Source organism: Heptranchias perlo, chromosome 1, assembly GCF_035084215.1.
Source record: "Heptranchias perlo isolate sHepPer1 chromosome 1, sHepPer1.hap1, whole genome shotgun sequence".
Classification (NCBI taxonomy): domain Eukaryota; kingdom Metazoa; phylum Chordata; class Chondrichthyes; order Hexanchiformes; family Hexanchidae; genus Heptranchias; species Heptranchias perlo.
The window spans coordinates 114,925-139,837 of record NC_090325.1 but is presented as its reverse complement, the minus strand read 5'-3'; the positions used below and the strand labels follow the sequence as shown (position 1 = coordinate 139,837).

General features: G+C 51.3%; 1 protein-coding gene across 2 annotated transcripts in view; it reads left to right on the top strand.

Moving 5' to 3' along the window:
* LOC137309991 (rho-related BTB domain-containing protein 2-like) overlaps nt 1-24,470 on the top strand; it is a 207,299-nt gene extending 182,829 nt beyond the window's left edge. Inside the window, exons 7-8 of one of the 2 annotated variants that reach the window (XM_067978062.1) lie at nt 13,223-13,328; nt 22,378-24,470. In XM_067978062.1, coding sequence (XP_067834163.1) covers nt 13,223-13,328; nt 22,378-22,550 — 279 coding nt within the window. In that variant the 3' untranslated portion in view covers nt 22,551-24,470. The remainder of the gene's footprint in view (nt 1-13,222; nt 13,329-22,377) is intronic. The other variant, XM_067978002.1, reaches the window with a different exon arrangement.
* The last annotated feature ends 443 nt before the right edge of the window (nt 24,471-24,913 follow it).

Below are 24,913 nucleotides of genomic sequence, written 5' to 3'. Positions count from 1 at the left end.
ATGACCCAGGAGGGAGAGTTTGGGCCGAGTCTGGGGGAGTTGGTCAGGCTCGAAGTGACTGGTGGAGACAAGGATTGCATCTGTTCATCTGTTGAAGTGTTTTCAGAAATGGTGCTCCCCAGTTTAATGGTGCTGCCTTCTTTTGAACATGGAGTTACACAGTGACGTTGTTTGGCTCTACAATCATAAGAATTACAACACAGAAGAATGCCATTCGGCCCATTGCTCCTGTGCTGTTGCCAATTTTTCAACTTCAGCTCTCTGCTTCTCCCTGCCCTTTCCCCTATCGTTTAATATAGAATTATACAATGATACAGAACAAAGGAGGCCATTCGACCCATCGTGCCTGTGCTGGCTCTTTGAAAGAGTATCCAATTAGTCCCACTCCCCTGCTCTTTCCCCATAGACCTGCAATCTTTTCATTTTCAAGTATTTATTCAATTCCCTTTTGAAAGTTATTATTGAATCTGCTTCCACCGCCCTTTCAGGCAGTGAATTCCAGATCATCACAACTCACTGAGTAAAAAAATGTTTCCTCATCTCCCCTCTGGCTCTTTTACCGATCACCTTAAATCTGTGTCCTCTGGTTACTGACCCTTCCACCAATGGGAACAGTTTCTCCTTATTTACTGTATGAACACCCCACATGATTTTGAATACCTCGATCAAATCTCCGCTTAACCTTCTCTGTTCTAAGGAGAACAACCCCAGCTTCTCCAGTCTCTCCATGTAACTAAAGTCCCTCATCCCTGGAATCATTCTAGTAAATCTCTTCTGCACCCTCTCTAAGGCCTTCACATCCTTCCTAAAGTGCGGTGCCCAGAACTGGACACAATACTCCAGCTGTGGCCGAACCAGTGTTTTATAAAGGTTCATCATGACTTCCATACTTTTGTACTCTATGCCTCTATTTATAAAGCCCAGGAGCCCGTATGGTTTTTTAACCACTTTCTCAACCTGCCCTGCCACCTTCAATGATTTGTGCACATATACCCCCAGATCTCTCTGTTCCTGTACCCCTTTTAGAGTTGTGCCCTCTAGTTTATATTGCCTCTCCTCGTTCTTCCTACCAAAATGTATCACTTCACATTTTTCTGTGTTAAATTTCATCTGCCACGTGTCTGCCCATTCCACCAGCCTGTCTATATCCTCTTGAAGTCTATCACTATCCTCCTCACTGTTCACTACCCTTCCAAGTTTTGTGTCATCTGCAAATTTTGAAATTATGCCCTGTACACCCAAGTCCAAGTCATTAATAGATATCAAGAAAAGCAGTGGTCCCAGCACTGACCCCTGGGGAACACCACTGTACACCTCCCTCCAGTCCGAAAAACACCCGTTCACCGCAACTCTCTGTTTCCTGTCACTTAACCAATTCTGTATCCATGTTTTTACTGCCCCCTTTATTCCATATACATCACATCAACTGCATTGCCCTCATCGACCCTCTCTGTTACCTCATCAAAAAACTCTATCAGGTTAGTTAAACACGATTTGCCTTTAACAAATCCATGCTGGCTTTCTCTAATCAACAATGGGGTACGGTAGCATAGTGGTTATGTCACTGGACTAGTAATCCAGAGGCCTGGACTAATAATCTGGAGTCATGAGTTCAAATCCTGCCACAGCAGCTGGGGAATTTAAATTCCATTAATTAAATAAAATCTGGAATTAAAATACCAGTATCAGTAATGGTGGCCGTGAAACTACCGGATTGTCGTAAAAACCCATCTGGTTCACTAATGTCCTTCAGGGAAGGAAACCTGCCGTCCTTACCCGGTCTGGCCTATATGTGACTCCAGACCCACAGCAATGTGGTTGATTCTTAATTGCCCTCTGAAATGGCCGAGCAAGACACTCAGTGGTAAAATCTCACTAAAAAAAGTCATAATAAGAATAAAACCAGACAGACCACTAGGCACCGGACACGACAAAGGCAAACCAAGCCCAGTCAACCCTGCAAAGTCCTCCTCACTAACATCTGGGGACTTGTGCCAAAATTGAGAGAGCTGTCCCACAGACTAGTCAAGCAACAGCCTGACATAGCCATACTCACAGAATCATACCTTTCAGCCAACGTCCCAGACTCTTCCATCACCATCCCTGGGTATGTCCTGTCCCACCGGCAGGACAGACCCACCAGAGGTGGCGGTACAGTGATATACAGTCAGGAGGGAGTGGCCCTGGGAGTCCTCAACATTGACGGAACCACAAGAGATGGGTGAGATCCTGAATGAATATTTCACATCGGTATTTACGGTTGAGAAAGGCATGGATGTTAGGGAACTTGGGGAAATAAATAGTGATGTCTTGAGGAGTGTACATATTACAGAGAGGGAGGTGCTGGAAGTCTTAACGCGCATCAAGGTAGATAAATCTCCGGGACCTGATGAAATGTATCCCAGGACGTTATGGGAGGTTAGGGAGGAAATTGCGGGTCCCCTAGCAGAGATATTTGAATCATCCACCGCGACAGGTGAGGTGCCAGTAGATTGGAGGGTAGCAAATGTTGTGCCTTTGTTTAAGAAGGGCGGCAGGGAAAAGCCTGGGAACTACAGACCAGTGAGCCTGACATCTGTAGTGGGTAAGTTGTTAGAGGGTATTCTGAGGGACAGAATCTACAGGCATTTGGAGAGGCAGGGACTAATTAGGAACAGTCAGCATGGTTTTGTGAGAGGAAAATCATGTCTCACGAAATTGATTGAGTTTTTTGAAGGGGTAACCAAGAAGATAGATGAGGGCTGTGCAGTAGACGTGGTCTACATGGACTTCAGCAAAGCATTTGACAAGGTACCGCATGGTAGGTTGTTACATAAGGTTAAATCTCATGGGATCCAAGGTGAGGTAGCCAATTGGATACAAAATTGGCTTGACGACAGAAGACAGAGGGTGGTTGTCGAGGGTTGTTTTTCAAACTGGATGCCTGTGTCCAGCGGTGTGCCTCAGGGATCGGTGCTGGGTCCGCTGTTATTTGTTATTTATATTAATGATTTGGATGAGAATTTAGGAGGCATGGTTAGTAAGTTTGCAGATGACACCAAGATTGGTGGCATTGTGGACAGTGAAGAAGGTTATCTAGGATTGCAACGGGATCTTGATAAATTGGGCCAGTGGGCCGATGAATGGCAGATGGAGTTTAATTTAGATAAATGTGAGGTGATGCATTTTGGTAGATCGAATCGGGCCAGGACCTACTCCGTTAATGGTAGGGCGTTGGGGAGAGTTATAGAACAAAGAGATCTAGGAGTACAGATTCATAGCTCCTTGAAAGTGGAGTCACAGGTGGATAGGGTGGTGAAGAAGGCATTCAGCATGCTTGGTTTCATTGGTCAGAACATTGAATGCAGGAGTTGGGATGTCTTGTTGAAGTTGTACAGGGCATTGGTGAGGCCACACTTGGAGTACTGTGTACAGTTCTGGTCACCCTATTATAGAAAGGATATTATTAAACTAGAAAGAGTGCAGAAAAGATTTACTAGGATGCTACCGGGACTTGATGGTTTGACTTACAGGGAGAGGTTAGACAGACTGGGACTTTATTCCCTGGAGAGTAGGAGGTTAAGGGGTGATCTTATAGAAGTCTATAAAATAATGAGGGGCATAGATAAGGTCGATAGTCAAAATCTTTTCCCAAAGGTAGGGGAGTCTATAACGAGGGGGCACAGATTTAAGGTGAGAGGGGAGAGATACAAAAGGATCCAGAGGGGCAATTTTTTCACTCAAAGGGTGGTGAGTGTCTGGAACGAGCTGCCAGAGGCAGTAGTAGAGGCGGGTACAATTTTGTCTTTTAAAAAGCATTTGGACAGTTACATGGGGAAGATGGGTATCGAGGGATATGGGCCAAGTGCAGGCAATTGGGACTAGCTTAGTGGTATAAACTGGGCGACATGGACATGTTGGGCCGAAGGGCCTGTTTCCATGTTGTAACTTCTATGATTCTATGATTCTATGACCCCGGACCCCATGAAATCTCATGGCATCAGGTCAAACATGGGCACGGAAACCTCCTGCTGATTACCACCTACCGTCCTCCCTCAGCTGATGAATCAGTCCTCCTCCATGTTGAGCACCACTTGGAGGAAGCACTGAGGGTAGCAAGGGCACAGAATGTACTCTGGGTGGGGGACTTCAATGTCCATCACCAAGAGTGGCTCGGTAGCACCACTACTGACCGAGCTGGCCGAGTCCTGAAGGCCATAGCTGCCAGACTGGGCCTGCGGCAGGTGGTGAGTGAACCAACACGAGGGAAAAACCTACTTGACCTCGTTCTCACCAATCTATCTGTCGCAGATGCATCTGTCCATGACAGTATTGGTAGGAGTGACCACCGCACAGTCCTCGTGGAGATGAAGTCCTGTCTTCGCACTGAGGATACCATCCAACGTGTTGTGTGGCACTACCACCGTGCTAAATGGGATAGATTCAGAACCGATCCAGCAGCGCAAAACTGGGCATCCATGAGGTGCTGTGGGCCATCAGCAGCAGCAGAATTGTATTCCAGCACAATCTGTAACCTCATGGCCCGGCATATTCCTCACTCTACCATTACCAACAAGCCAGAGGATCAACCCTGGTTCAATGAGGAATGCAGAAGAGCATGCCAGGAGCAGCACCACTTGGCGTACCTAAAAATGAGGTGCCAACCTGGTGAAGCTACAACTCAGGACGACATGCATGCTAAACAGCGGAAGCAACATGCTATAGACAGAGCTAAGCGATTCCACAACCAACGGATCAGATCAAAGCTCTGCAGTCCTGCCACATCCTTGGAGTGAATGGTGGTGGACAATTAAACAACTAACGGGAGGAGGAGGCTCTGTAAATATCCCCATCCTCAATGATGGCAGAGTCCAGCTCGTGAGTGCAAAAGACAAGGCTGAAGCGTTTGCAACCATCTTCAGCCAGAAGTGCCGAGTGGATGATCCATCTCGGCCTCCTCCCGATATCCCCACCATCACAGAAGCCAGTCTTCAGTCAATTCGATTCACTCCACGTGATATCAAGAAACGGCTGAGTGCACTGGATACAGCAAAGGCCATGGGCCCCGACAACATCCCAGCTGTAGTGCTGAAGTCTTGTGCTCCAGAACTAGCCAAGCTGTTCCAGTACAGCTACAACACTGGCATCGACCCGACAATGTGGAAAATTGCCCAGGTATGTCCTGTCCACAAAAAGCAGGAGAAATCCAATCCGGCCAATTACCGCCCCATCAGTCTACTCTCAATCATCAGCAAAGTGATGGAAGGTGTCGTCGACAGTGCTATCAAGCGGCACTTACTCATCAGTAACCTGCTCACTGATGCTCAGTTTGGGTTCTGCCAGGACCACTCGGCTCCAGACCTCATTACAGTCTTGGTCCAAACATGGATAAAAGAGCCGAATTCCGGAGGTGAGGCATCATTTGACCGAGTGTGACACCAAGGAATCCGAATACAATTGAAGTCAATGGGAACCAGGGGGAAAACTCTCCAGTGGCTGGAGTCATACCGAGCACAAAGGAAGATGGTAGTGGTTGTTGGAGGCCAATCATCTCAGCCCCAGGACATTGCTGCAGGAGTTCCTCAGGGCAGTGTCCTAGGCCCAACCATCTTCAGCTGCTTCATCAATGACCTTCCCTCAATCATAAGGTCAGAAATGGGGATGTTTGCTGATGATTGCACAGTGTTCAGTTCCATTTGCAACCCCTCAGATAATGAAGCAGTCTGTGCCCGCATGCAGCAAGACCTGGACAACATCCAGGCTTGGGCTGTTAAGTGGCAAGTAACATTTGCGCCAGACAACTGCCAGGCAATGACCATCTCCAACAAGAGAGAGTCTAACCACCTCCCCTTGACATTCAACGGCATTACCATCGCCGAATCCCCCACCATCAACATCCTGGGGGTCACCATTGACCAGAAACTTAACTGGACCAACCACATAAATACTGTGGCTACAAGAGCAGGTCAGAGGCTGGGTATTCTGTGGCGAGTGACTCACCTCCTGACTCCCCAAAGCCTTTCCACCATCCACAAGGTACAAGTCAGGAGTGTGATGGAATACTCTCCACTTGCCTGGATGAGTGCAGCTCAAACAACACTCAAGAAGCTCGACACCATCCAAGATAAAGCAGCCCACTTGATTGGCACCCCATCCACCACCCAAAACATTCACTCCCTTCACCACCGGCGCACTGTGGCTGCAGTGTGTACCATCCACAGGATGCATTGCAGCAACTCGCCAAGGCTTCTTCAACAGCACCTCCCAAACCCGCGACCTCTACCACCTAGAAGGACAAGGGCAGCAGGCACATGGGAACAACACCACCTGCACGTTCCCCTCACACACCATCCCGACTTGGAAATATATCGCCGTTCCGTCATTGTCGCTGGGTCAAAATCCTGGAACTCCCTCCCTAACAGCACTGTGGGAGAACCTTCACCACATGGACTGCAGCGGTTCAAGAAGGCGGCTCACCACCACCTTCTCAAGGGCAATTAGGGATGGGCAATAAATGCTGGCCTCGCCAGCGACGCCCACATCCCATGAACGAATAAAAATAATACATAGAAACATGGAAAATCGGAGCAAGAGGAGGCCATTCGGCTCTTTGGGCCTGCTCCGCCATTCAGAATAATCATGGCTGATAGTCTAACTCAGTACCCTGTTCCTGCTTTTTCCCCATATCCCTTGATCCCTTTAGCATTAAGAAATATATCTATCTCCTTGAATACATCTAATGACTTGGCCTCCACTGCCTTCTGTGGTAGAGAATTCCACAGGTTCACCACCCTCTGAGTGAAGAAATTTCTCCTCATCTCGGTTCTAAATGGCATACCCCGTATCCTGAGACTGTGACCCCTGGTTCTGGACTCCCCAGCCATCGGGAACATCCTCCCTGCATCTCGTCTGTCTAGTCCTGTTAGAATTTTATATGTTTCGATGAGATCACCTCTCATTCTTCTAAACTCTAATGAATATCGGCCGAGTTGACCCAATCTCCCCTCATACATCAGTCCTGCCATCCCAGGAATCAGTCTGGTAAACCTTCGTTGCACTCCCTCCATGGCAAGGACATCCTTCCTCAGATAAGGAGACCAAAACTGCACACAATACTCCAGATGTGGTCTCACCAAGGCCCTGTACAACTGCAGTAAGACATCCTTGCTCCTGTACTCAAATCCTCTTGCAATGAAGGCCAACATACCATTCGCCTTCCTAACTGCTTGCTGCACCTGAATGCTCGCTTTCAACGACTGGTGTACGAGGACACCCAGGTCTCGTTGCACCTCCCCTTTTCCCAATCTATCACCATTCAGATAATAATCTGCCTTTCTGTTTTTACAACCAAAGTGGATAACCTCACATTTATCCACGTTATACTGCATCTGCCATGTTCTTGCCCACTCACCCAACTTGTCTAAATCACATTGGAGCCTCTTTGCATCCTCCTCACAGCTCACATTCCACCCCAGCTTTGTGTCATCTGCAAACTTGGAAATGTTACATTTAGTTCCCTCATCCAAATCATTGATATATATTGTGAATAGCTGGGGCCCAAGCACTGATCCCTGCGGTACCCCACTAGTCACTGCCTGCCACCCGGAAAAAGACCCGTTTATTCCTACTCCCTGTTTCCTGTCTGTCAACCAATTCTCAGTCCATGCCAGTATATTCCCCCCAATCCCATGTGCTTTAATTTTGCACACTAACCTCTTGTGTGGGACCTTATCAAAAGCCTTCTGAAAATCCAAGTACACCACATCCACTGGTTCTCCCCTATCTATTCTACTAGTTACAGCCTCAAAAAACTCCAGTAGATTTGTTAAGCATGATTTCCCTTTCATAAACCCATGCTGACTTTGTCCAATCCCGTTAATGCCCTCCAAGTGTTCTGTTATCACATCTTTTATAATAGACTCGAGCATTTTCCCCACTACTGATGTTCGGCTAACCGATCTGTAGTTCCCTGTTTTTTCTCTCCCTCCTTTTTTAAATTGTGGGGTTACATTTGCCACCCTCCAATCTGTAGGAACTGTTCCAGAGTCTATAGAATTTTGGAAGATGATCACCAATGCATCCACTATTTCCAGGGCCACTTCCTTTAGTACTCTGGGATGTAGATTATCAGGCCCTGGGGATTTGTCCGCCTTTAGCCCCATTAATTTCCCTCGCACTATTCTTTTTTACGAATACTGGTTTGCTTCAGTTCCTCCCTCGCACTAGACCCTTGGTTCCCTAACATTTCTGGGAGGTTATTTGTGTCCTTCTTTGTGAAGACAGAACCAAAGTATGTGTTTAATTGTTCTGCCATTTCTTTGCTCCCCATTATAATTTCCCCCATTTCTGACTGTAAGGGACCTACATTTGTCTTCACTAATCAATCCACCCTCGTCCAAGTGACTGTTAATTCTGTCCTGGATTATCGTTTCTAAAAGTTTCCCCACCACTGAGGTTAAACTGACTGGCCTGTAGTTGCTGGGTTTATCCTTACACCCTTTTTTTAACAAGGGTGTAACATTTGCAATTCTCCAGCCCTCTGGCACCACCCCAGGATCTACGGATGTTTGGAAGATTATGGCCAGTACCCCCGCAATTTCTGCCCTCAGTAACCTGGGATGCATCCCATCCGGACCAGGTGACTTATCTACTTTAAGTACAGCCAGCCTTTCTACTACCTAGTATTTTCACGTTTGATTGTTCCTTGTCCTTTTCCATAACTATTCTACACCTGATAATATTATGATCACTGTTTCCCAAATGCTCCCCCACTGAAACATGCCCCACCTGCCCCACTTCATTCCCAGTACTAGATCCAGCTCTGCTTCCTTCCTGGTTGGGCTGGAAACACACTGTTCCAGAAAGTTCTTGAACACATTTCAGGAATCCCTCCCCTCTTTGCCCTTTACCCTGTTACTGTCCCAGTCTATATTGGGGTAATTGAAGTCCCCCATTATCACTACTCTATAGTTCTTGCATCTTTCTGTAATGTGCCTGCAAGTGTTCTCCTCTATCTCCTTCCCACTATTTGCTGGTCTGTAGTACACACCCAGTAGTGGAATAGCTCCTCTGTTGTTCCTCAATTCGAACCAAATCGATTCTGTTTTTGACCCCTCAACTACATCATAGAATGGTTACAGCACAGGAGGCCATTCAGCCCATCGAGCCCGTGCCGGCTCTTTGTGAGAGCAATCGTTAGTTCCCATTCCCTGCTCTTTCCCTGTATCCATGCAATTTTTTTCCCTTTCCAGTACTGTAATAGTTTCTTTGATCAATACTGCCACCCTCCTCCCCCTCCTTTCTTTCCTTCCCTATCTTTCCTGAATACCTTGTAGCCAGGAATATTAAGTCCCAATCCTCCCCTTCCTTGAGCCAGGTCGCTGTTATTCCCACAATATCATCGTCCCATGTGGTGACTTGTGCCTGCAGCTCACCGACCTTATTTACTACACTACGTGCTTTTACACACATGCACTCCAATCTCATCAATGACCGCCTCACATTTACCCCGTCTGATCCCTCCTGTTTCTTAAATACTTGGCTTGTATTCCCTTAAGATTGAAAGGTGATCTGATCGAGGAGCTTAAAATGATTAAAGGATTTGATAGGGTCGATAGAGAGAAACTATTTCCTCTGGTGGGGGGAGTCCAGAATAAGGGGGCAGAACCTTAAAATCAGAGCTCGGCCGTTCAGGGGTGATGTCAGGAAACATTTCTTCACACAAAGGGTGGTGGAAATCTGGAACTCTCTCCCCCAAAAAGCTGCTGAGGCCGGGGGTCAGTGAAATTTGCAACACTGAGATTGATCGATTTTTGCTTGTCATGGGTATTGAGGGTTATAGAACCAAGGAGATTTGATCGAGGTGTTCAAAATCATGAAGGGTCTAGACAGAGTAGATAGAGAGAAACTGTTCCCATTGGTGGAAGGGTCAAGGACCAGAGGACATAGATTTAAGGGATTGGCAAAAGAACCAAAGGTGACATGAGGAAAAACTTCTTTACCCAGCGAGTGGTTAGGATCTGGAATGCACTGCCCGAGGGGGTGGTGGAGGCAGATTCAATCATGGCCTTCAAAAGGGAACTGGATAAGTACTTGAAAGGAAAAAAATTTGCAGGGCTACGGGGATCGGGCAGGGGAGTGGGACTAGCTGGATTGCTCTTGCATAGAGCCAGCACGGACTCAACGGGCCGAATGGCCTCCTGTCGTGCTGTAACCTTTCTATGATTCTAAGGTGGCTAAATGGAGATAAGATACAGATGAGCTATGATCAAATTGAATGGCAAAACAGGCTCGAGGGGCTGAATGGCCTCCTCCTGTTCCTGTGTAACAGGCTCGAGGGGCTGAATGGCCTCCTCCTGTTCTTGTGTAACAGGCTTGAGGGGCTGCACGGCCTCCTCCTGTTCCTGTGTAACAGGCTCGAGGGGCTGAACGGCCTCCTCCTGTTCCTGTGTAACAGGCTCGAGGGGCTGAATGGCCTCCTCCTGTTCTTGTGTAACAGGCTCGAGGGGCTGAATGGCCTCCTCCTGTTCCTGTGTAACAGGCTTGAGGGGCTGAATGGCCTCCTCCTGTTCCTGTGTAACAGGCTCGAGGGGCTGAACGGCCTCCTCCTGTTCCTGTGTAACAGGCTCGAGGGGCTGAACGGCCTCCTCCTGTTCCTGTGTAACAGGCTCGAGGGGCTGAACGGCCTCCTCCTGTTCCTGTGTAACAGGCTCGAGGGGCTGAACGGCCTCCTCCTGTTCCTGTGTAACAGGCTCGAGGGGCTGAATGGCCTCCTCCTGTTCTTGTGTAACAGGCTCGAGGGGCTGAACGGCCTCCTCCTGTTCCTGTGTAACAGGCTCGAGGGGCTGAATGGGCCTCCTCCTGTTCCTGTGTAACAGGCTCGAGGGGCTGAATGGCCTCCTCCTGTTCCTGTGTAACAGGCTCGAGGGGCTGAATGGCCTCCTCCTGTTCCTGTGTAACAGGCTCGAGGGGCTGAATGGGCCTCCTCCTGTTCCTGTGTAACAGGCTCGAGGGGCTGAACGGCCTCCTCCTGTTCCTGTGTAACAGGCTCGAGGGGCTGAATGGGCCTCCTCCTGTTCCTGTGTAACAGGCTCGAGGGGCTGAACGGCCTCCTCCTGTTCCTGTGTAACAGGCTCGAGGGGCTGAATGGGCCTCCTCCTGTTCCTGTGTAACAGGCTCGAGGGGCTGAATGGCCTCCTCCTGTTCCTGTGTAACAGGCTCGAGGGGCTGAATGGCCTCCTCCTGTTCCTGTGTAACAGGCTCGAGGGGCTGAACGGCCTCCTCCTGTTCCTGTGTAACAGGCTCGAGGGGCTGAATGGCCTCCTCCTGTTCCTGTGTAACAGGCTCGAGGGGCTGAATGGCCTCCTCCTGTTCCTGTGTAACAGGCTCGAGGGGCTGAACGGCCTCCTCCTGTTCCTGTGTAACAGGCTCGAGGGGCTGAACGGCCTCCTCCTGTTCCTGTGTTCCTGACCAACCTCATCAGGTGGAGGAAGTGCCAAGTGTCCTGTGGGAATCCCTGTAACACGGTGAAGCTCCACCTTCAAAAAGGCTTTGGTTAATTTTCCACATGAAAAGCTGTTAATTAAACTCAAACTTCAGAGGTTTCAGGAGAAGCCCTGGAAATGGATCAGAAATTGGCTGTTCCAGGGGTGGGGAGGGAGGGAGGATGGCAGGGCGGGGCTGAGGGGTATTGGTGGGGCAGGGCGGGGCTGAGGGGTATTGGTGGGGCAGGGCGGGGCTGAGGGGTATTGGTGGGGCAGGGCGGGGCTGAGGGGTATTGGTGGGGCAGGGCGGGGCTGAGGGGTATTGGTGGGGCAGGGCGGGGCTGAGGGGTATTGGTGGGGCAGGGCGGGGCTGAGGGGTATTGGTGGGGCAGGGCGGGGCTGAGGGGTATTGGTGGGGCAGGGCGGGGCTGAGGGGTATTGGTGGGGCAGGGCGGGGCTGAGGGGTATTGGTGGGGCAGGGCGGGGCTGAGGGGCATTGGTGGGGCAGGGCGGGGCTGAGGGGTATTGGTGGGGCAGGGCGGGGCTGAGGGGTATTGGTGGGGCAGGGCGGGGCTGAGGGGTATTGGTGGGGCAGGGCGGGGCTGAGGGGTATTGGTGGGGCAGGGCGGGGCTGAGGGGTATTGGTGGGGCAGGGCGGAGGGGCCCACTGTGTGAGATGCCTCAAGGATGTTGGGACCCCTTGTGTCCTGTCCGGTCTCCGGGCCCCTGGTCCGGTCTCCGGGCCCCTGGTCCGGTCTCCGGGCCCCTGGTCCGGTCTCCGGGCCCCTGGTCCGGTCTCCGGGCCCCTGGTCCGGTCTCCGGGCCCCTGGTCCGGTCTCCGGGCCCCTGGTCCGGTCTCCGGGCCCCTGGTCCGGTCTCCGGGCCCCTGGTCCGGTCTCCGGGCCCCTGGTCCGGTCTCCGGGCCCCTGGTCCGGTCTCCGGGCCCCTGGTCCGGTCTCCGGGCCCCTGGTCCGGTCTCCGGGCTCCTGTCTGATCTCCGGGCCCCTGGTCCGGTCTCCGGGCCCCTGGTCCGGTCTCCGGGCCCCTGGTCCGGTCTCCGGGCTCCTGTCTGATCTCCGGGCCCCTGGTCCGGTCTCCGGGCCCCTGGTCCGGTCTCCGGGCCCCTGTCTGATCTCCGGGCTCCTGTCTGATCTCCGAGCTCCTGGTCCGGTCTCCGGGCCCCTGGTCCGGTCTCCGGGCCCCTGGCCCGGTCTCCGGGCCCCTGGTCCGGTCTCCGGGCCCCTGTCTGATCTCCGAGCTCCTGGTCCGGTCTCCGGGCCCCTGGTCCGGTCTCCGGGCCCCTGGTCCGGTCTCCGGGCCCCTGGCCCGGTCTCCGGGCCCTTGGCCCGGTCGCCGGGCTCCTGTCTGGTCTCCGGGCCCCTGGTCCAGTCTCCGGGCCCCTGGTCCGGTCTCCGGGCCCCTGGTCCGGTCTCCGGGCCCCTGGTCCGGTCTCCGGGCCCCTGGTCCGGTCTCCGGGCTCCTGTCTGGTCTCCGGGCCCCTGGTCCGGTCTCCGGGCTCCTGTCTGGTCTCCGGGCCCCTGGTCCGGTCTCCGGGCTCCTGTCTGGTCTCCGGGCCCCTGGTCCGGTCTCCGGGCTCCTGTCTGGTCTCCGGGCCCCTGGTCCGGTCTCCGGGCTCCTGTCTGGTCTCCGGGCCCCTGGTCCGGTCTCCGGGCTCCTGTCTGGTCTCCGGGCCCCTGGTCCGGTCTCCGGGCTCCTTTCTTCCCCTGTAAGAGTTTTCAATTGCTGTTCTTTTCTTTCAGTTCCATAATGCGGGACAGCTGGCCACTTGGTGCCTCCATCACATCTGTACCAACTACAACAGCATCTGCCGCAAATTTCCGAAGGAGATGAGACACATGTCGGCAGGTAGTCCCCACACAGAGCTCGCCTAGAATCATAGAATGTTTACAGCACGAAATGAGGCCATTCGGCCCATCGAGTCCGTGCCGGCTCTATGCGAGAGCAATCCAGTCAGTCCTACTCCCCCACCCTTTCCCCGTAGCCCTGCCAATTTTTTACTTTCAAGTATTTATCCAGTTCCCTTTTGAAGGCCATGGTTGAATCTGCCTCCACCACCCCCTCGGGCAGTGCATTCCAGATCCTAACCACTCACTGTGTAAAAAGTTTTTCCTCATGTCACCTTTGTTTCTTTTGCCAATCACCTTAAATCTATGTCCTCTGGTCCTTAGAATCATAGAAGTTCACAACATGGAAACAGGCCCTTCGGCCCAACATGTCCATGTCGCCCAGTTTATACCACTAAGCTAGTCCCAATTGCCTGCACTTGGCCCATATCCCTCTATACCAATCTTACCCATGTAACTGTCCAAATGCTTTTTAAAAGACAAAATTGTACCCGCCTCTACTACTGCCTCTGGCAGCTCGTTCCAGACACTCACCACCCTTTGAGTGAAAAAATTGCCCCTCTGGACCCTTTTGTATCTCTCCCCTCTCACCTTAAATCTATGCCCCCTCGTTATAGACTTTGGGAAAAGATTTTGACGATCTACCTTATCTATGCCCCTCATTATTTTATAGACTTCGATAAGATCACCCCTTAACCTCCTACTCTCCAGGGAAAAAAGTCCCAGTCTATCCAACCTCTCCCTATAAGTCAAACCATCAAGTCCCGGTAGCATCCTAGTAAATCTTTTCTGCACTCTTTCTAGTTTAATAATATCCTTTCTATAATAGGGTGACCAGAACTGTACACAGTATTCCAAGTGTGGCCTTACTAATGTCTTGTACAACTTCAACAAGACATCCCAACTCCTGTATTCAATGTTCTGACCAATGAAACCAAGCATGCTGAATGCCTTCTTCACCACCCTATCCACCTGTGACTCCACTTTCAAGGAGCTATGAACCTGTACTCCCAGATCTCTTTGTTCTATAACTCTCCCCAACGCCCTACCATTAACGGAGTAGGTCCTGGCCCGATTCGATCTACTAAAATGCATCACCTCACATTTATCTAAATTAAACTCCATCTGCCATTCATCGGCCCACTGGCCCAATTTATCAAGATCCCGTTGCAATCCTAGATAACCTTCTTCACTGTCCACAATGCCACCAATCTTGGTGTCATCTGCAAACTTATTAACCATGCCTCCTAAATTCTCATCCAAATCATTAATATAAATAACAAATAACAGCGGACCCAGCACCGATCCCTGAGGCACACCGCTGGTCACAGGCCTCCAGTTTGAAAAACAACCCTCTACAACCACCCTTTGTCTTCTGTCGTCAATCCAATGTTGTATCCAATTGGCTACCTCACCTTGGATCCCATGAGATTTAACCTTATGTAACAACCTACCATGCGGTACCTTGTCAAAGGCTTTGCTAAAGTCCATGTTGACCACGTCTACTGCACAGCCCTCATCTATCTTCTTGGTTACCCCTTCAAAACACTCAATCAAATTCGTGAGACATGATTTTCCTCTCACAAAACCATGCTGACTGTTCCTAATCAGTCCCTGCCTCTCCAAATGCCTGTAGATCCTGTCTCTCAGAATACCCTCGAACAACTTACCCACTACAGATGTCAGGCTCACCGGTCTGTCGTTCCCAGGCTTTTCCCTGCCGCCCTTCTTAAACAAAGGCACAACATTTGCTACCCTCCAATCTTCAGGCACCTCACCTGTAGCTGTCGATGATTCAAATATCTCTGCTAGGGGACCCGCAATTTCCTCCCTAACCTCCCATAACGTCCTGGGATACATTTCATCAGGTCCCGGAGATTTATCTACCTTGATGCGCGTTAAGACTTCCAGCACCTCCCTCTCTGTAATATGTACACTCCTCAAGACATCACTATTTATTTCCCCAAGTTCCCTAACATCCATGCCTTTCTCAACCGTAAATACCGATGCGAAATATTCATTTAGGATCTCACTCTGCATCCCCTCTGTTGGGCTTGTCACGTACTGGCTATAAAAGTTCTCCTGGACACCGATCAAGAATTTTGCCCCCTCTGTGCCCCTCACACTGTTTGAATCCCAGTTGATGTTAGGGTAGTTGAAGTCCCCGACTATTATTGCCCTCTTATTTTTGCACTCGGAAATTTGCCTACACATTTGTTCTTCTATCTCCCTTTCGCTATTCGGGGGTCTATAGTTCACTCCTAGTGTGACTGCCACTTTTTTATTTCTTAGCTCAACCCATATGGCCTCGATTGATGATCCATTTAGCAGATCATCCCTTCTCACAACTGGAATTGATTCTTTAACCAATAATGCTACTCCCCCTCCTTTTTTATCACCCACTCTATCCTGCCTGAAAACTCTATATCCAGGGATATTGAGCTGCCAATTATCCCCCTCTTTAAGCCAGGTTTCCGTTATAACAATGATATCGTGCTGCCATGTGTCTATCTGTGCCCTTAGCTCATCTGCTTTGTTTGTAATACTCCTTGCATTGAAGTATATCCCCTTTAACCCCATCAAATTCCTGTGCTGAACTCTATTTCACCTTTGCTTCTTTTGCCTTTCTGAGTCGTTAACTACGTCACGAACTGCTTTTCTACTTTCCGTTTCCTGGTCTGAATTTGTCCTATCTGTACCTGCCCTTTGGTTCCCATCCCCCTGCCATACTAGTTTAAACCCTCCCCAACAGAACTAGCAACTGCCCCCATGAGGATATTGGTCCCGGTTCTGCTTGGGTGCAGCCCGTCCAGCTTGTACAGGTCCCGCCTTTCCCAGAATCGGTCCCAACGCCTCAGGAATTTAAACCCTCCCTCCGACACCATCTCTCAAGCCACGCATTCATCTGGTCTATTCTCCTATTTCTGCTCTCGCTAGCACGTTGCACTGGGAGTAATCCTGAGATTATTACCTTAGAGGTCCTGCTTTTTAACTTATTTCCTGACCCATAATATTCTGCTTGCAGGACCTCATCCCCTTTTTTACCCATGTCGTTGGTACCGATATGGACCACGACTACTGGCTGTTCACCCTCCCCCTTCAGAATATCCTGCAGCCGTTCCGTGACATCCTTGACCCTTGCACCAGGGAGGCAACATACCATCCTGGAGTCACGTCTGCGGCCACAGAAACGCCTGTCTGTTCCTCTTACGATGGAATCCCTATCACTATTGCTCTCCCATTCTTTTTCCTCCCCTCCTGTGCAGCTGAGTCATCCGTGGTGCCCCGAACCTGGCTCTTGCTGCTTTCCCCTGATAAGCCATCTCCCCCAACAGTATCTAAAGCGGTATATCTGTTTGAGAGGGAGATGGCCCCAGGGGACTCCTGCTCTACCTGCCTCGTCCTTTTACTCTGCCTGGCGGTCACCCATTTCCTTTCTGCCTGCGTAATCTTTACCTGCGGTGTGACCACCTCACTGAACGTGCTATCCACGATAGTCTCAGCATCGCGGATGCTCCACAGTGAATCCACGTCTGTTCATTCCTACTCTCTGTTTTCTGTCCGTTAACCAATCCTGTATCAATGCAAATACATTAACCCCAATCCCATGAGCCCTCTTATGTGGCACCTTATCGAATGCCTTTTGAAAATCCAAATATACTTCATCCACTGGTTCCCCCTTTATCCACCCTCCTAGTTACATCCTCCAAAAACTCTAATAAATTTGTCAAACACGATTTTCCTTCCATAAAACCATGTTGACTCTGCCTAATCATATTATGATTTTCTAAGTGCCCTGTTACCACTTCCTTAATAATGGATTCCAGCATTTTCCCGATGACTGATGTCAGGCTAACTGGCCTGTCGTTCCCTGTTTTCTCTCTCCCTCCTTTCTTGAATAGCGGGATTACATTTGCTACCTTCCAATCCGCTGGGACCGTTCCAGAATCTGGGGAATTTTGGAAGATCACAACCAATGCATCCACTATCTCTGCAGCCACCTCTTTTAGAACCCTTGGATGTCGGCCATCAGGTCCAGGGGATTTATCGACTTTTAGTCCCATTAATTCCTCCAGTACTTTTTCTCGACTGATATTAATTACTTTAAGTTCCTCACTCTCATTTACCCCTTGGTTCCCCACTATTTCTGGTACATTTTTTGTGTCTTTACTGTGAAGACAGATACAAAATATTTGTTCAATGTCTCTGCCATTTCCTGATTCCCCATTATAATTTCTCCTCTCTCAGTCTCTAGGGGACCCACGTTTACTTTCTCTACTCTCTTCCTACTGTAGAAGCTTTTACAATCCGTTTTTATATTTCTTGCTAGTTTATTTTCATATTCTATTTTCTCCCTTTTTATAAATTTTTTGGTCGTCCTTTGCTGGTTTCTGAAACTCTCCCAATCCTCAGGCTCACTACTCTTCTTCGCAACATTATAAGCCTCTTCTTTTAATCTAATACTCTCCTTAACTTCTTTAGTTAGTCACGGATGGATCATTTTTCCCGTGGAGTTTTTATTCCTCAATGGAATGTATATTCATTGAGAATTATGAAATATTTCTTTAAATTTTCACCATTGCTTATCTACTGTCATATCCTTTAATCTAATTTCCCAATCTACCTTAACCAACTCACCCCCCATACCTACGTAACTGGCTTCATTTAAGTTTAAGACTAGTTTCGGACTTAAGCAAAGAAGCTTTCAGAAGACCTTTGATAAGGTCCCACACAAGAGGTTAGTGTGCAAAATTAAAGCACATGGGATTGGGGGTAATATACTGGCATGGATTGAGAATTGGTTGACAGACAGGAAACAGGGAGTAGGAATAAACGGGTCTTTTTCCGGGTGGCAGGCAGTGACTAGTGGGGTACCGCAGGGATCAGTGCTTGGGCCCCAGCTATTCACAATATATATCAATGATTTGGATGAGGGAACTAAATGTAATATTTCCAAGTTTGCTGGCGACACAAAACTAGGTGGGATCATGAGCTGTGAGGAGGATGCGAAGAGGCGCCAAGGCGATTTAGACAAGTTGGGTGAGTGGGCAAATACATGGCAGATGGAATATAATGTGGATAAATGTGAAGTTATCCACTTCGGAAGGAAAAACAGAAAGGCAGGGAATTATTTAAATGGTGATAGATTGGGAAATGTTGATGTACAAAGGGACCTGGGTGTCCTTGTACACCAGTCACTGAAAGCAAACATGCAGGTGCAGCAAGCAATTAGGAAGGCAAATGGTATGTTGGTCTTCATTGCAAGAGGATTTGAGTACAGAAGCAAGGATGTCTTACTGCAGTTATACAGGGCCTTGGTGAGACCACACCTGGAGTATTGTGTGCAGTTTTGGTCTCCTTACCTAAGAAAGGATATACTTGCCATAGAGGGAGTGCAGCGAATTTTTTTTTTTTTTTATTCGTTCACGGGATGTGGGCATCGCTGGTGAGGCCGGCATTTATTGCCCATCCCTAATTGCCCTTGAGAAGGTGGTGGTGAGCCGCCTTCTTGAACCGCTGCAGTCCGTGTGGTGACGGTTCTCCCACAGTGCTGTTAGGAAGGGAGTTCCAGGATTTTGACCCAGCGACGATGAAGGAACGGCGATATATTTCCAAGTCGGGATGGTGTGTGACTTGGAGGGGAACGTGCAGGTGGTGTTGTTCCCATGTGCCTGCTGCCCTTGTCCTTCTAGGTGATAGAGGTCGCGGGTTTGGGAGGTGCTGTTGAAGAAGCCTTGGCGAGTTGCTGCAGTGCATCCTGTGGATGGTACACACTGCAGCCACAGTGCACCGGTGGTGAAGGGAGTGAATGTTTAGGGTGATGGATGGGGTGCCAATGAAGCGGGCTGCTTTATCTTGGATGGTGTCGAGCTTCTTGAGTGTTGTTGGAGCTGCACTCATCCAGGCAAGTGGAGAGTATTCCATCACACTCCTGACTTGTGCCTTGTCGATGGTGGAAAGGCTTTGGGGAGTCAGGAGGTGAGTCACTCGCCGCAGAACACCCAGCCTCTGACCTGCTCTCGTAGCCACAGTATTTATATGGCTGGTCCAGTTCAGTTTCTGGTCAATGGTGACCCCCAGGATGTTGATGGTGGGGGATTCGGCGATGGTAATGCCGTTGAATGTCAAGGGGAGGTGGTTGGACTCTCTCTTGTTGGAGATGGTCATTGCCTGGCACTTATCTGGCGCGAATGTTACTTGCCACTTTTGAGCCCAAGCCTGGATGTTGTCCAGGTCTTGCTGCATGCGGGCTCGGACTGCTTCATTATCTGAGGGGTTGCGAATGGAACTGAACACTGTGCAGTCATCAGCGAACATCCCCATTTCTGACCTTATGATGGAGGGAAGGTCATTGATGAAGCAGCTGAAGATGGTTGGGCCCAGGACACTGCCCTGAGGAACTCCTGCAGCAATGCCCTGGGGCTGAGATGATTGGCCTCCAACAACCACTACCATCTTCCTTCGTGCTCGGTGTGACTCCAGCCACTGGAGAGTTTTCCCCCTGATTCCCATGGACTTCAATTTTACTAGGGCTCCTTGGTGCCACACTCGGTCAAATGCTGCCTTGATGTCAAGGGCAGTCACTTTCACCTCACCAGACTGATTCCTGGGATAGCAGGACTATCGTATGAGGAGAGATTGGGTCGACTCGGACTGTATTCACTTGAGTTTAGAAGAATGAGAGGGGATCTCATTGAAACATATAAAATTCTGACAGGGCTCGACAGACTGGATGCAGGGAGGATGTTTCCCCTGGCTGGGGGGTTCAGAACGAGGGGTCACAGTCTCAGGATATGGGGTAGGACATTTAGGACTGAGATGAGGAGAAATTTCTTCACTCAGAGGGTGGTGAACCTGTGGAATTCTCTACCACAGAAGGCTGTGGAGGCCAAGTCACTGAATATATTTAAGAAGGAGCGAGATAGATTTCTAGACACAAAAGGCATCAAGGGGTATGGGGAGAGAGCGGGAATATGGTATTGAGATAGAGGATCAGCCATGATCATATTGAATGGGGGAGCAGGCTCGAAGGGCCGAATGGCCTACTCCTGCTCCTATTTTCTATGTTTCTGTGATGAGCATGTCACTCTCGAACTCGATGTGAAATTCTATCATATTATGATCACTCTTCCCCAGAGGATCCCTTACTGTGAGATTACTAATTACCCCTGTCTCATTACACAATACAAGGTCTAAAATAGTCTGTTCCCTGGTTGGTTCCATGAAGTATTGTTCTAAGAAACTGTCTCAAATGCATTCGATGAACTCGTCCTCCAAACTACCTTTACCAATTTCATTTGTCCAGTTTATATGCAGATTAAAATCCCCCACGATTATTACATTACCTTTGTTACAAGCTCTTTTCATTTCCTGATTAATATTCTGTCCAACAGTATAACTACTGTTTAGGGGCCTATAAACTACTTCCAATCGTGTTTTCTGCCCCTTGTTGTTTCTTATCTCTCTGTCTGTCTGTCTTTCTGTCCATCTCCTTCTCTCAACCTCCCTCTCTCAACCTCCCCCTACCCGTCCTGGCTCTCCCTCTCTCTCTCTGTCCGCCTCTCTCTCTGTCCGTCTCTCGCGCTCTCTCTCTCTCTCTCTCTCTCCGTCCGTCTCTCTCTCTCTCTCTCTCTGTCCGTCCGTCTCTCGTTCTCTCTCTGTCCGTCCGTCTCTCGTTCTCTCTCTGTCCGTCCGTCTCTCTCTCTTGCTCTCTCTGTCCGTCCGTCTCTCTCTCTCGCTCTCTCTGTCCGTCCGTCTCTCTCGCTCTCTCTGTCCGTCTCTCTCTCTCGCTCTCTCTGTCCGTCCGTCTCTCTCTCTCGCTCTCTCTGTCCGTCCGTCTCTCTCGCTCTCTCTGTCCGTCTCTCTCTCTCGCTCTCTCTGTCCGTCCGTCTCTCTCTCTCTCTGTGTCCGTCCGTCCATCTCTCTCTGTCCGTCCGTCTCTCGTTCTCTCTCTCTGTCCGTCCGTCTCTCTCTCGCTCTCTCTGTCCGTCCGTCTCTCTCTCGCTCTCTCTGTCCGTCCATCTCTCTCTCGCTCTCTCTGTCCGTCCGTCTCTCTCTCTCGCTCTCTCTGTCCGTCCGTCTCTCTCGCTCTCTCTGTCCGTCCGTCTCTCTCGCTCTCTCTGTCCGTCCGTCTCTCTCGCTCTCTCTGTCCGTCCGTCTCTCTCTCTCTCGCTCTCTCTGTCCGTCCGTCTCTCTCTCTCGCTCTCTCTGTCCGTCCGTCTCTCTCGCTCTCTCTGTCCGTCCGTCTCTCTCGCTCTCTCTGTCCGTCCGTCTCTCTCTCTCTCGCTGTCTCTGTCCGTCCGTCTCTCTCGCTCTCTCTGTCCGTCCGTCTCTCTCGCTCTCTCTGTCCGTCCCTCTCTCTCGCTCTCTCTGTCCGTCCCTCTCTCTCGCTCTCTCTGTCCGTCCCTCTCTCTCGCTCTCTCTGTCCGTCTCTCTCTCTCGCTCTCTCTGTCCGTCTCTCTCTCTCGCTCTCTCTGTCCGTCTCTCTCTCTCGCTCTCTCTGTCCGTCTCTCTCTCTCGCTCTCTCTGTCCGTCTCTCTCTCTCGCTCTCTCTGTCCGTCTCTCTCTCTCGCTCTCTCTGTCCGTCTCTCTCTCTCGCTCTCTCTGTCCGTCTCTCTCTCTCGCTCTCTCTGTCCGTCTCTCTCTCTCGCTCTCTCTGTCCGTCTCTCTCTCTCGCTCTCTCTGTCCGTCTCTCTCTCTCGCTCTCTCTGTCCGTCTCTCTCTCTCGCTCTCTCTGTCCGTCTCTCTCTCTCGCTCTCTCTGTCCGTCTCTCTCTCTCTCGCTGTCTCTGTCCGTCCGTCTCTCTCGCTCTCTCTGTCCGTCTCTCTCTCTCGCTCTCTCTGTCCGTCCGTCTCTGTGTCTGTCTGTCTCCTTGTCTGCCCGTCTCTCTCTGTGTCTCTCTGTCTGCCCGTCTCTCTCTGTGTCCCTCTGTCTGCCCGTCCCTCTCTGTCCAGCAGAGAAGCCTGGCAGATTGTTTGATAGTCTTGTGGAAAGCAGTGTGTTTCTTGTGTGCTGCTCTTGAGATCTTTGCCTCCTTGTTATCTCCCTAGAGAACCAGATGCACTTTGCCAAGTTCCGCTGGCCACCGGTGTGGTACCTGAAGGAGGAAGATCGCTATCGCCGTGCCAGCACAGAGCGCCAACGTGAGACTGAGCTCCTGCACAAGCAGCACACGAAGAGCAAATGGTGTTTCTGGCGGTCCAGCTCCTCGCACGTGTCTTAGAGCATCGTCACTGCGACGAAACATGTGACACAAGAACTGCAAGGTTTGTGCGCACAGAGCCAGCAGTTACTGACTGACCGTCAGCCCAGCGACACCATGTGACTGTGGGTGAGACTGGTGTGGAGTCAGACCCATCAGTCCAGGCTTTCAATAGCGGGCTGGATCACTGTGCGAACTAAACCCAGGCAGGATTGTCGCCAGGTCTTCAACCCAGACACCAGAGTGTGACGGGGCCACGGGCCCTGCGTGTGAGTGTGACGGGCCCACGAGTCCAGCTTGTGAGTGTGACGGGGCCACGGGCCCTGCGTGTGAGTGTGACGGGCTCACGAGTCCAGCGTGTGAGTGTGACGGGGCCACGGGCCCTGCGTGTGAGTGTGACGGGGCCACGGGCCCTGCGTGTGAGTGTGACGGGGCCACGGGCCCTGCGTGTGAGTGTGACGGGGCCACGGGTCCAGCGTGTGAGTGTGACGGGGCCACGGGCCCTGCGTGTGAGTGTGACGGGGCCACGGGTCCAGCGTGTGAGTGTGACGGGGCCACGGGTCCAGCGTGTGAGTGTGACGGGGCCACGTGTCCAGCGTGTGAGTGTGACGGGGCCACGTGTCCAGCGTGTGAGTGTGACGGGGCCACGGGCCCTGCGTGTGAGTGTGACGGGGCCACGGGCCCTGCGTGTGAGTGTGACGGGGCCACGGGCCCTGCGTGTGAGTGTGACGGGGCCACGGGTCCAGCGTGTGAGTGTGACGGGGCCACGGGTCCAGCGTGTGAGTGTGACGGGGCCACGTGTCCAGCGTGTGAGTGTGACGGGGCCACGTGTCCAGCGTGTGAGTGTGACGGGGCCACGGGTCCAGCGTGTGAGTGTGACGGATTCTAACACGATCTTCACCAAAACTTTTTATTCACTTCCGTGTAATGGAAGTTATGGGCTGTAGATTTTGTATAAACCTTTGACAGGGACTGCCTCGGACCACGTGTGGGCATCCTCTGAATCGGTGAGGAAGAGCTGGCCTTATTTAGTCAATGTTCCTCGTGCACACTGCACCTCAATGGACTGTTAAGCAATTTGTAGTTTACCAGCTGTGGCCTGAGCCTGACTGCTCGACTGTTCACCTGCAGACACCGCCCTCATTGCCCATTCCATCCCCCTCTCACGCAAATTATGCAAAACCACAAGATCACAATTAGAGACGAGTCTGAACACATTCAGTTCGCCCCCGGGCCGACCCGGGTTCACGTCTTTCCCCCCCCCCCCGCCACGTGGGTGACCCAGGCTCATGTCCCCCTCCCCCGCGGGCCGACCCGGGCCTCACGTTCTCTCCCCCCGTCCCCCCCCCCCCGCGGGCCGACCCGGGCCTCACGTTCTCTCCCCCCGTCCCCCCCCCCCGCGGGCCGACCCGGGCCTCACGTTCTCTCCCCCCGTCCCCCCCCCCCGCGGGCCGACCCGGGTTCGCGTCCCCCCCCCCCCCCCGCTGCGGGCCGACCCGGGTTCACGTCTTTCCCCCCCCCCCGCCACGTGGGTGACCCAGGCTCATGTCCCCCTCCCCCGCGGGCCGACCCGGGCCTCACGTTCTCTCCCCCCGTCCCCCTCCCCCGCTGCGGGCCGACCCGGGTTCACGTCTTTCCCCCCCCCCCCCCGCTGCGGGCCGACCCGGGTTCACGTCTTTCCCCCCCCCCCCGCTGCGGGCCGACCCGGGTTCACGTCTTTCCCCCCCCCCCCCGCGGGTGACCCAGGCTCATGTCCCCCTCCCCCGCGGGCCGACCCGGGTTCACGTCCCCCCTCCCCCCCCGCGGACTCCCTGGGGGAGAGGAGAAGGGGGACTGTTTTCCTGCTGAAGCTCAGGTGCAATACTGGCCTTATTCACTAATAGTAACACTATTAATGTTTACACGTGTGTATGTTTACACTATTAAAACAATCAATCAGCACTTCTGTCAGTTACAAACTTATTTATATATGTGCCACAACTCTAAGGAGTTGCCAGTCTGTACATCGAGTTACATCGAGTCTACATCACAGAAACAGGCCATTCGGCCCAACGGGTCTATGCCGGTGTTTATGCTCCATACGAGCCTCCTCCCTTCCCACATCATCTCACCCTATCAGCATATCCTTCTATTCCTTTCTCCCTCGTGTTTATCCAGCTCCCCCTTAAAGGCATCTATGCTATCCTCCTCAACTGCTCCTTGTGGTAGCAAGTTCCACATTCTCACCACTCTCTGGGTAATGAAGTTTCTCCTAAATTCCCTATTGGATTTATTAGTGACAGTGTATATTTATGGCCCCTGGTTCTGGTCTCCCACAGAAAGGCCTGATGATCTACATCCCAGGGTTTTGAAAGAGATAGTGGATGCATTGGTTGTCATCTTCC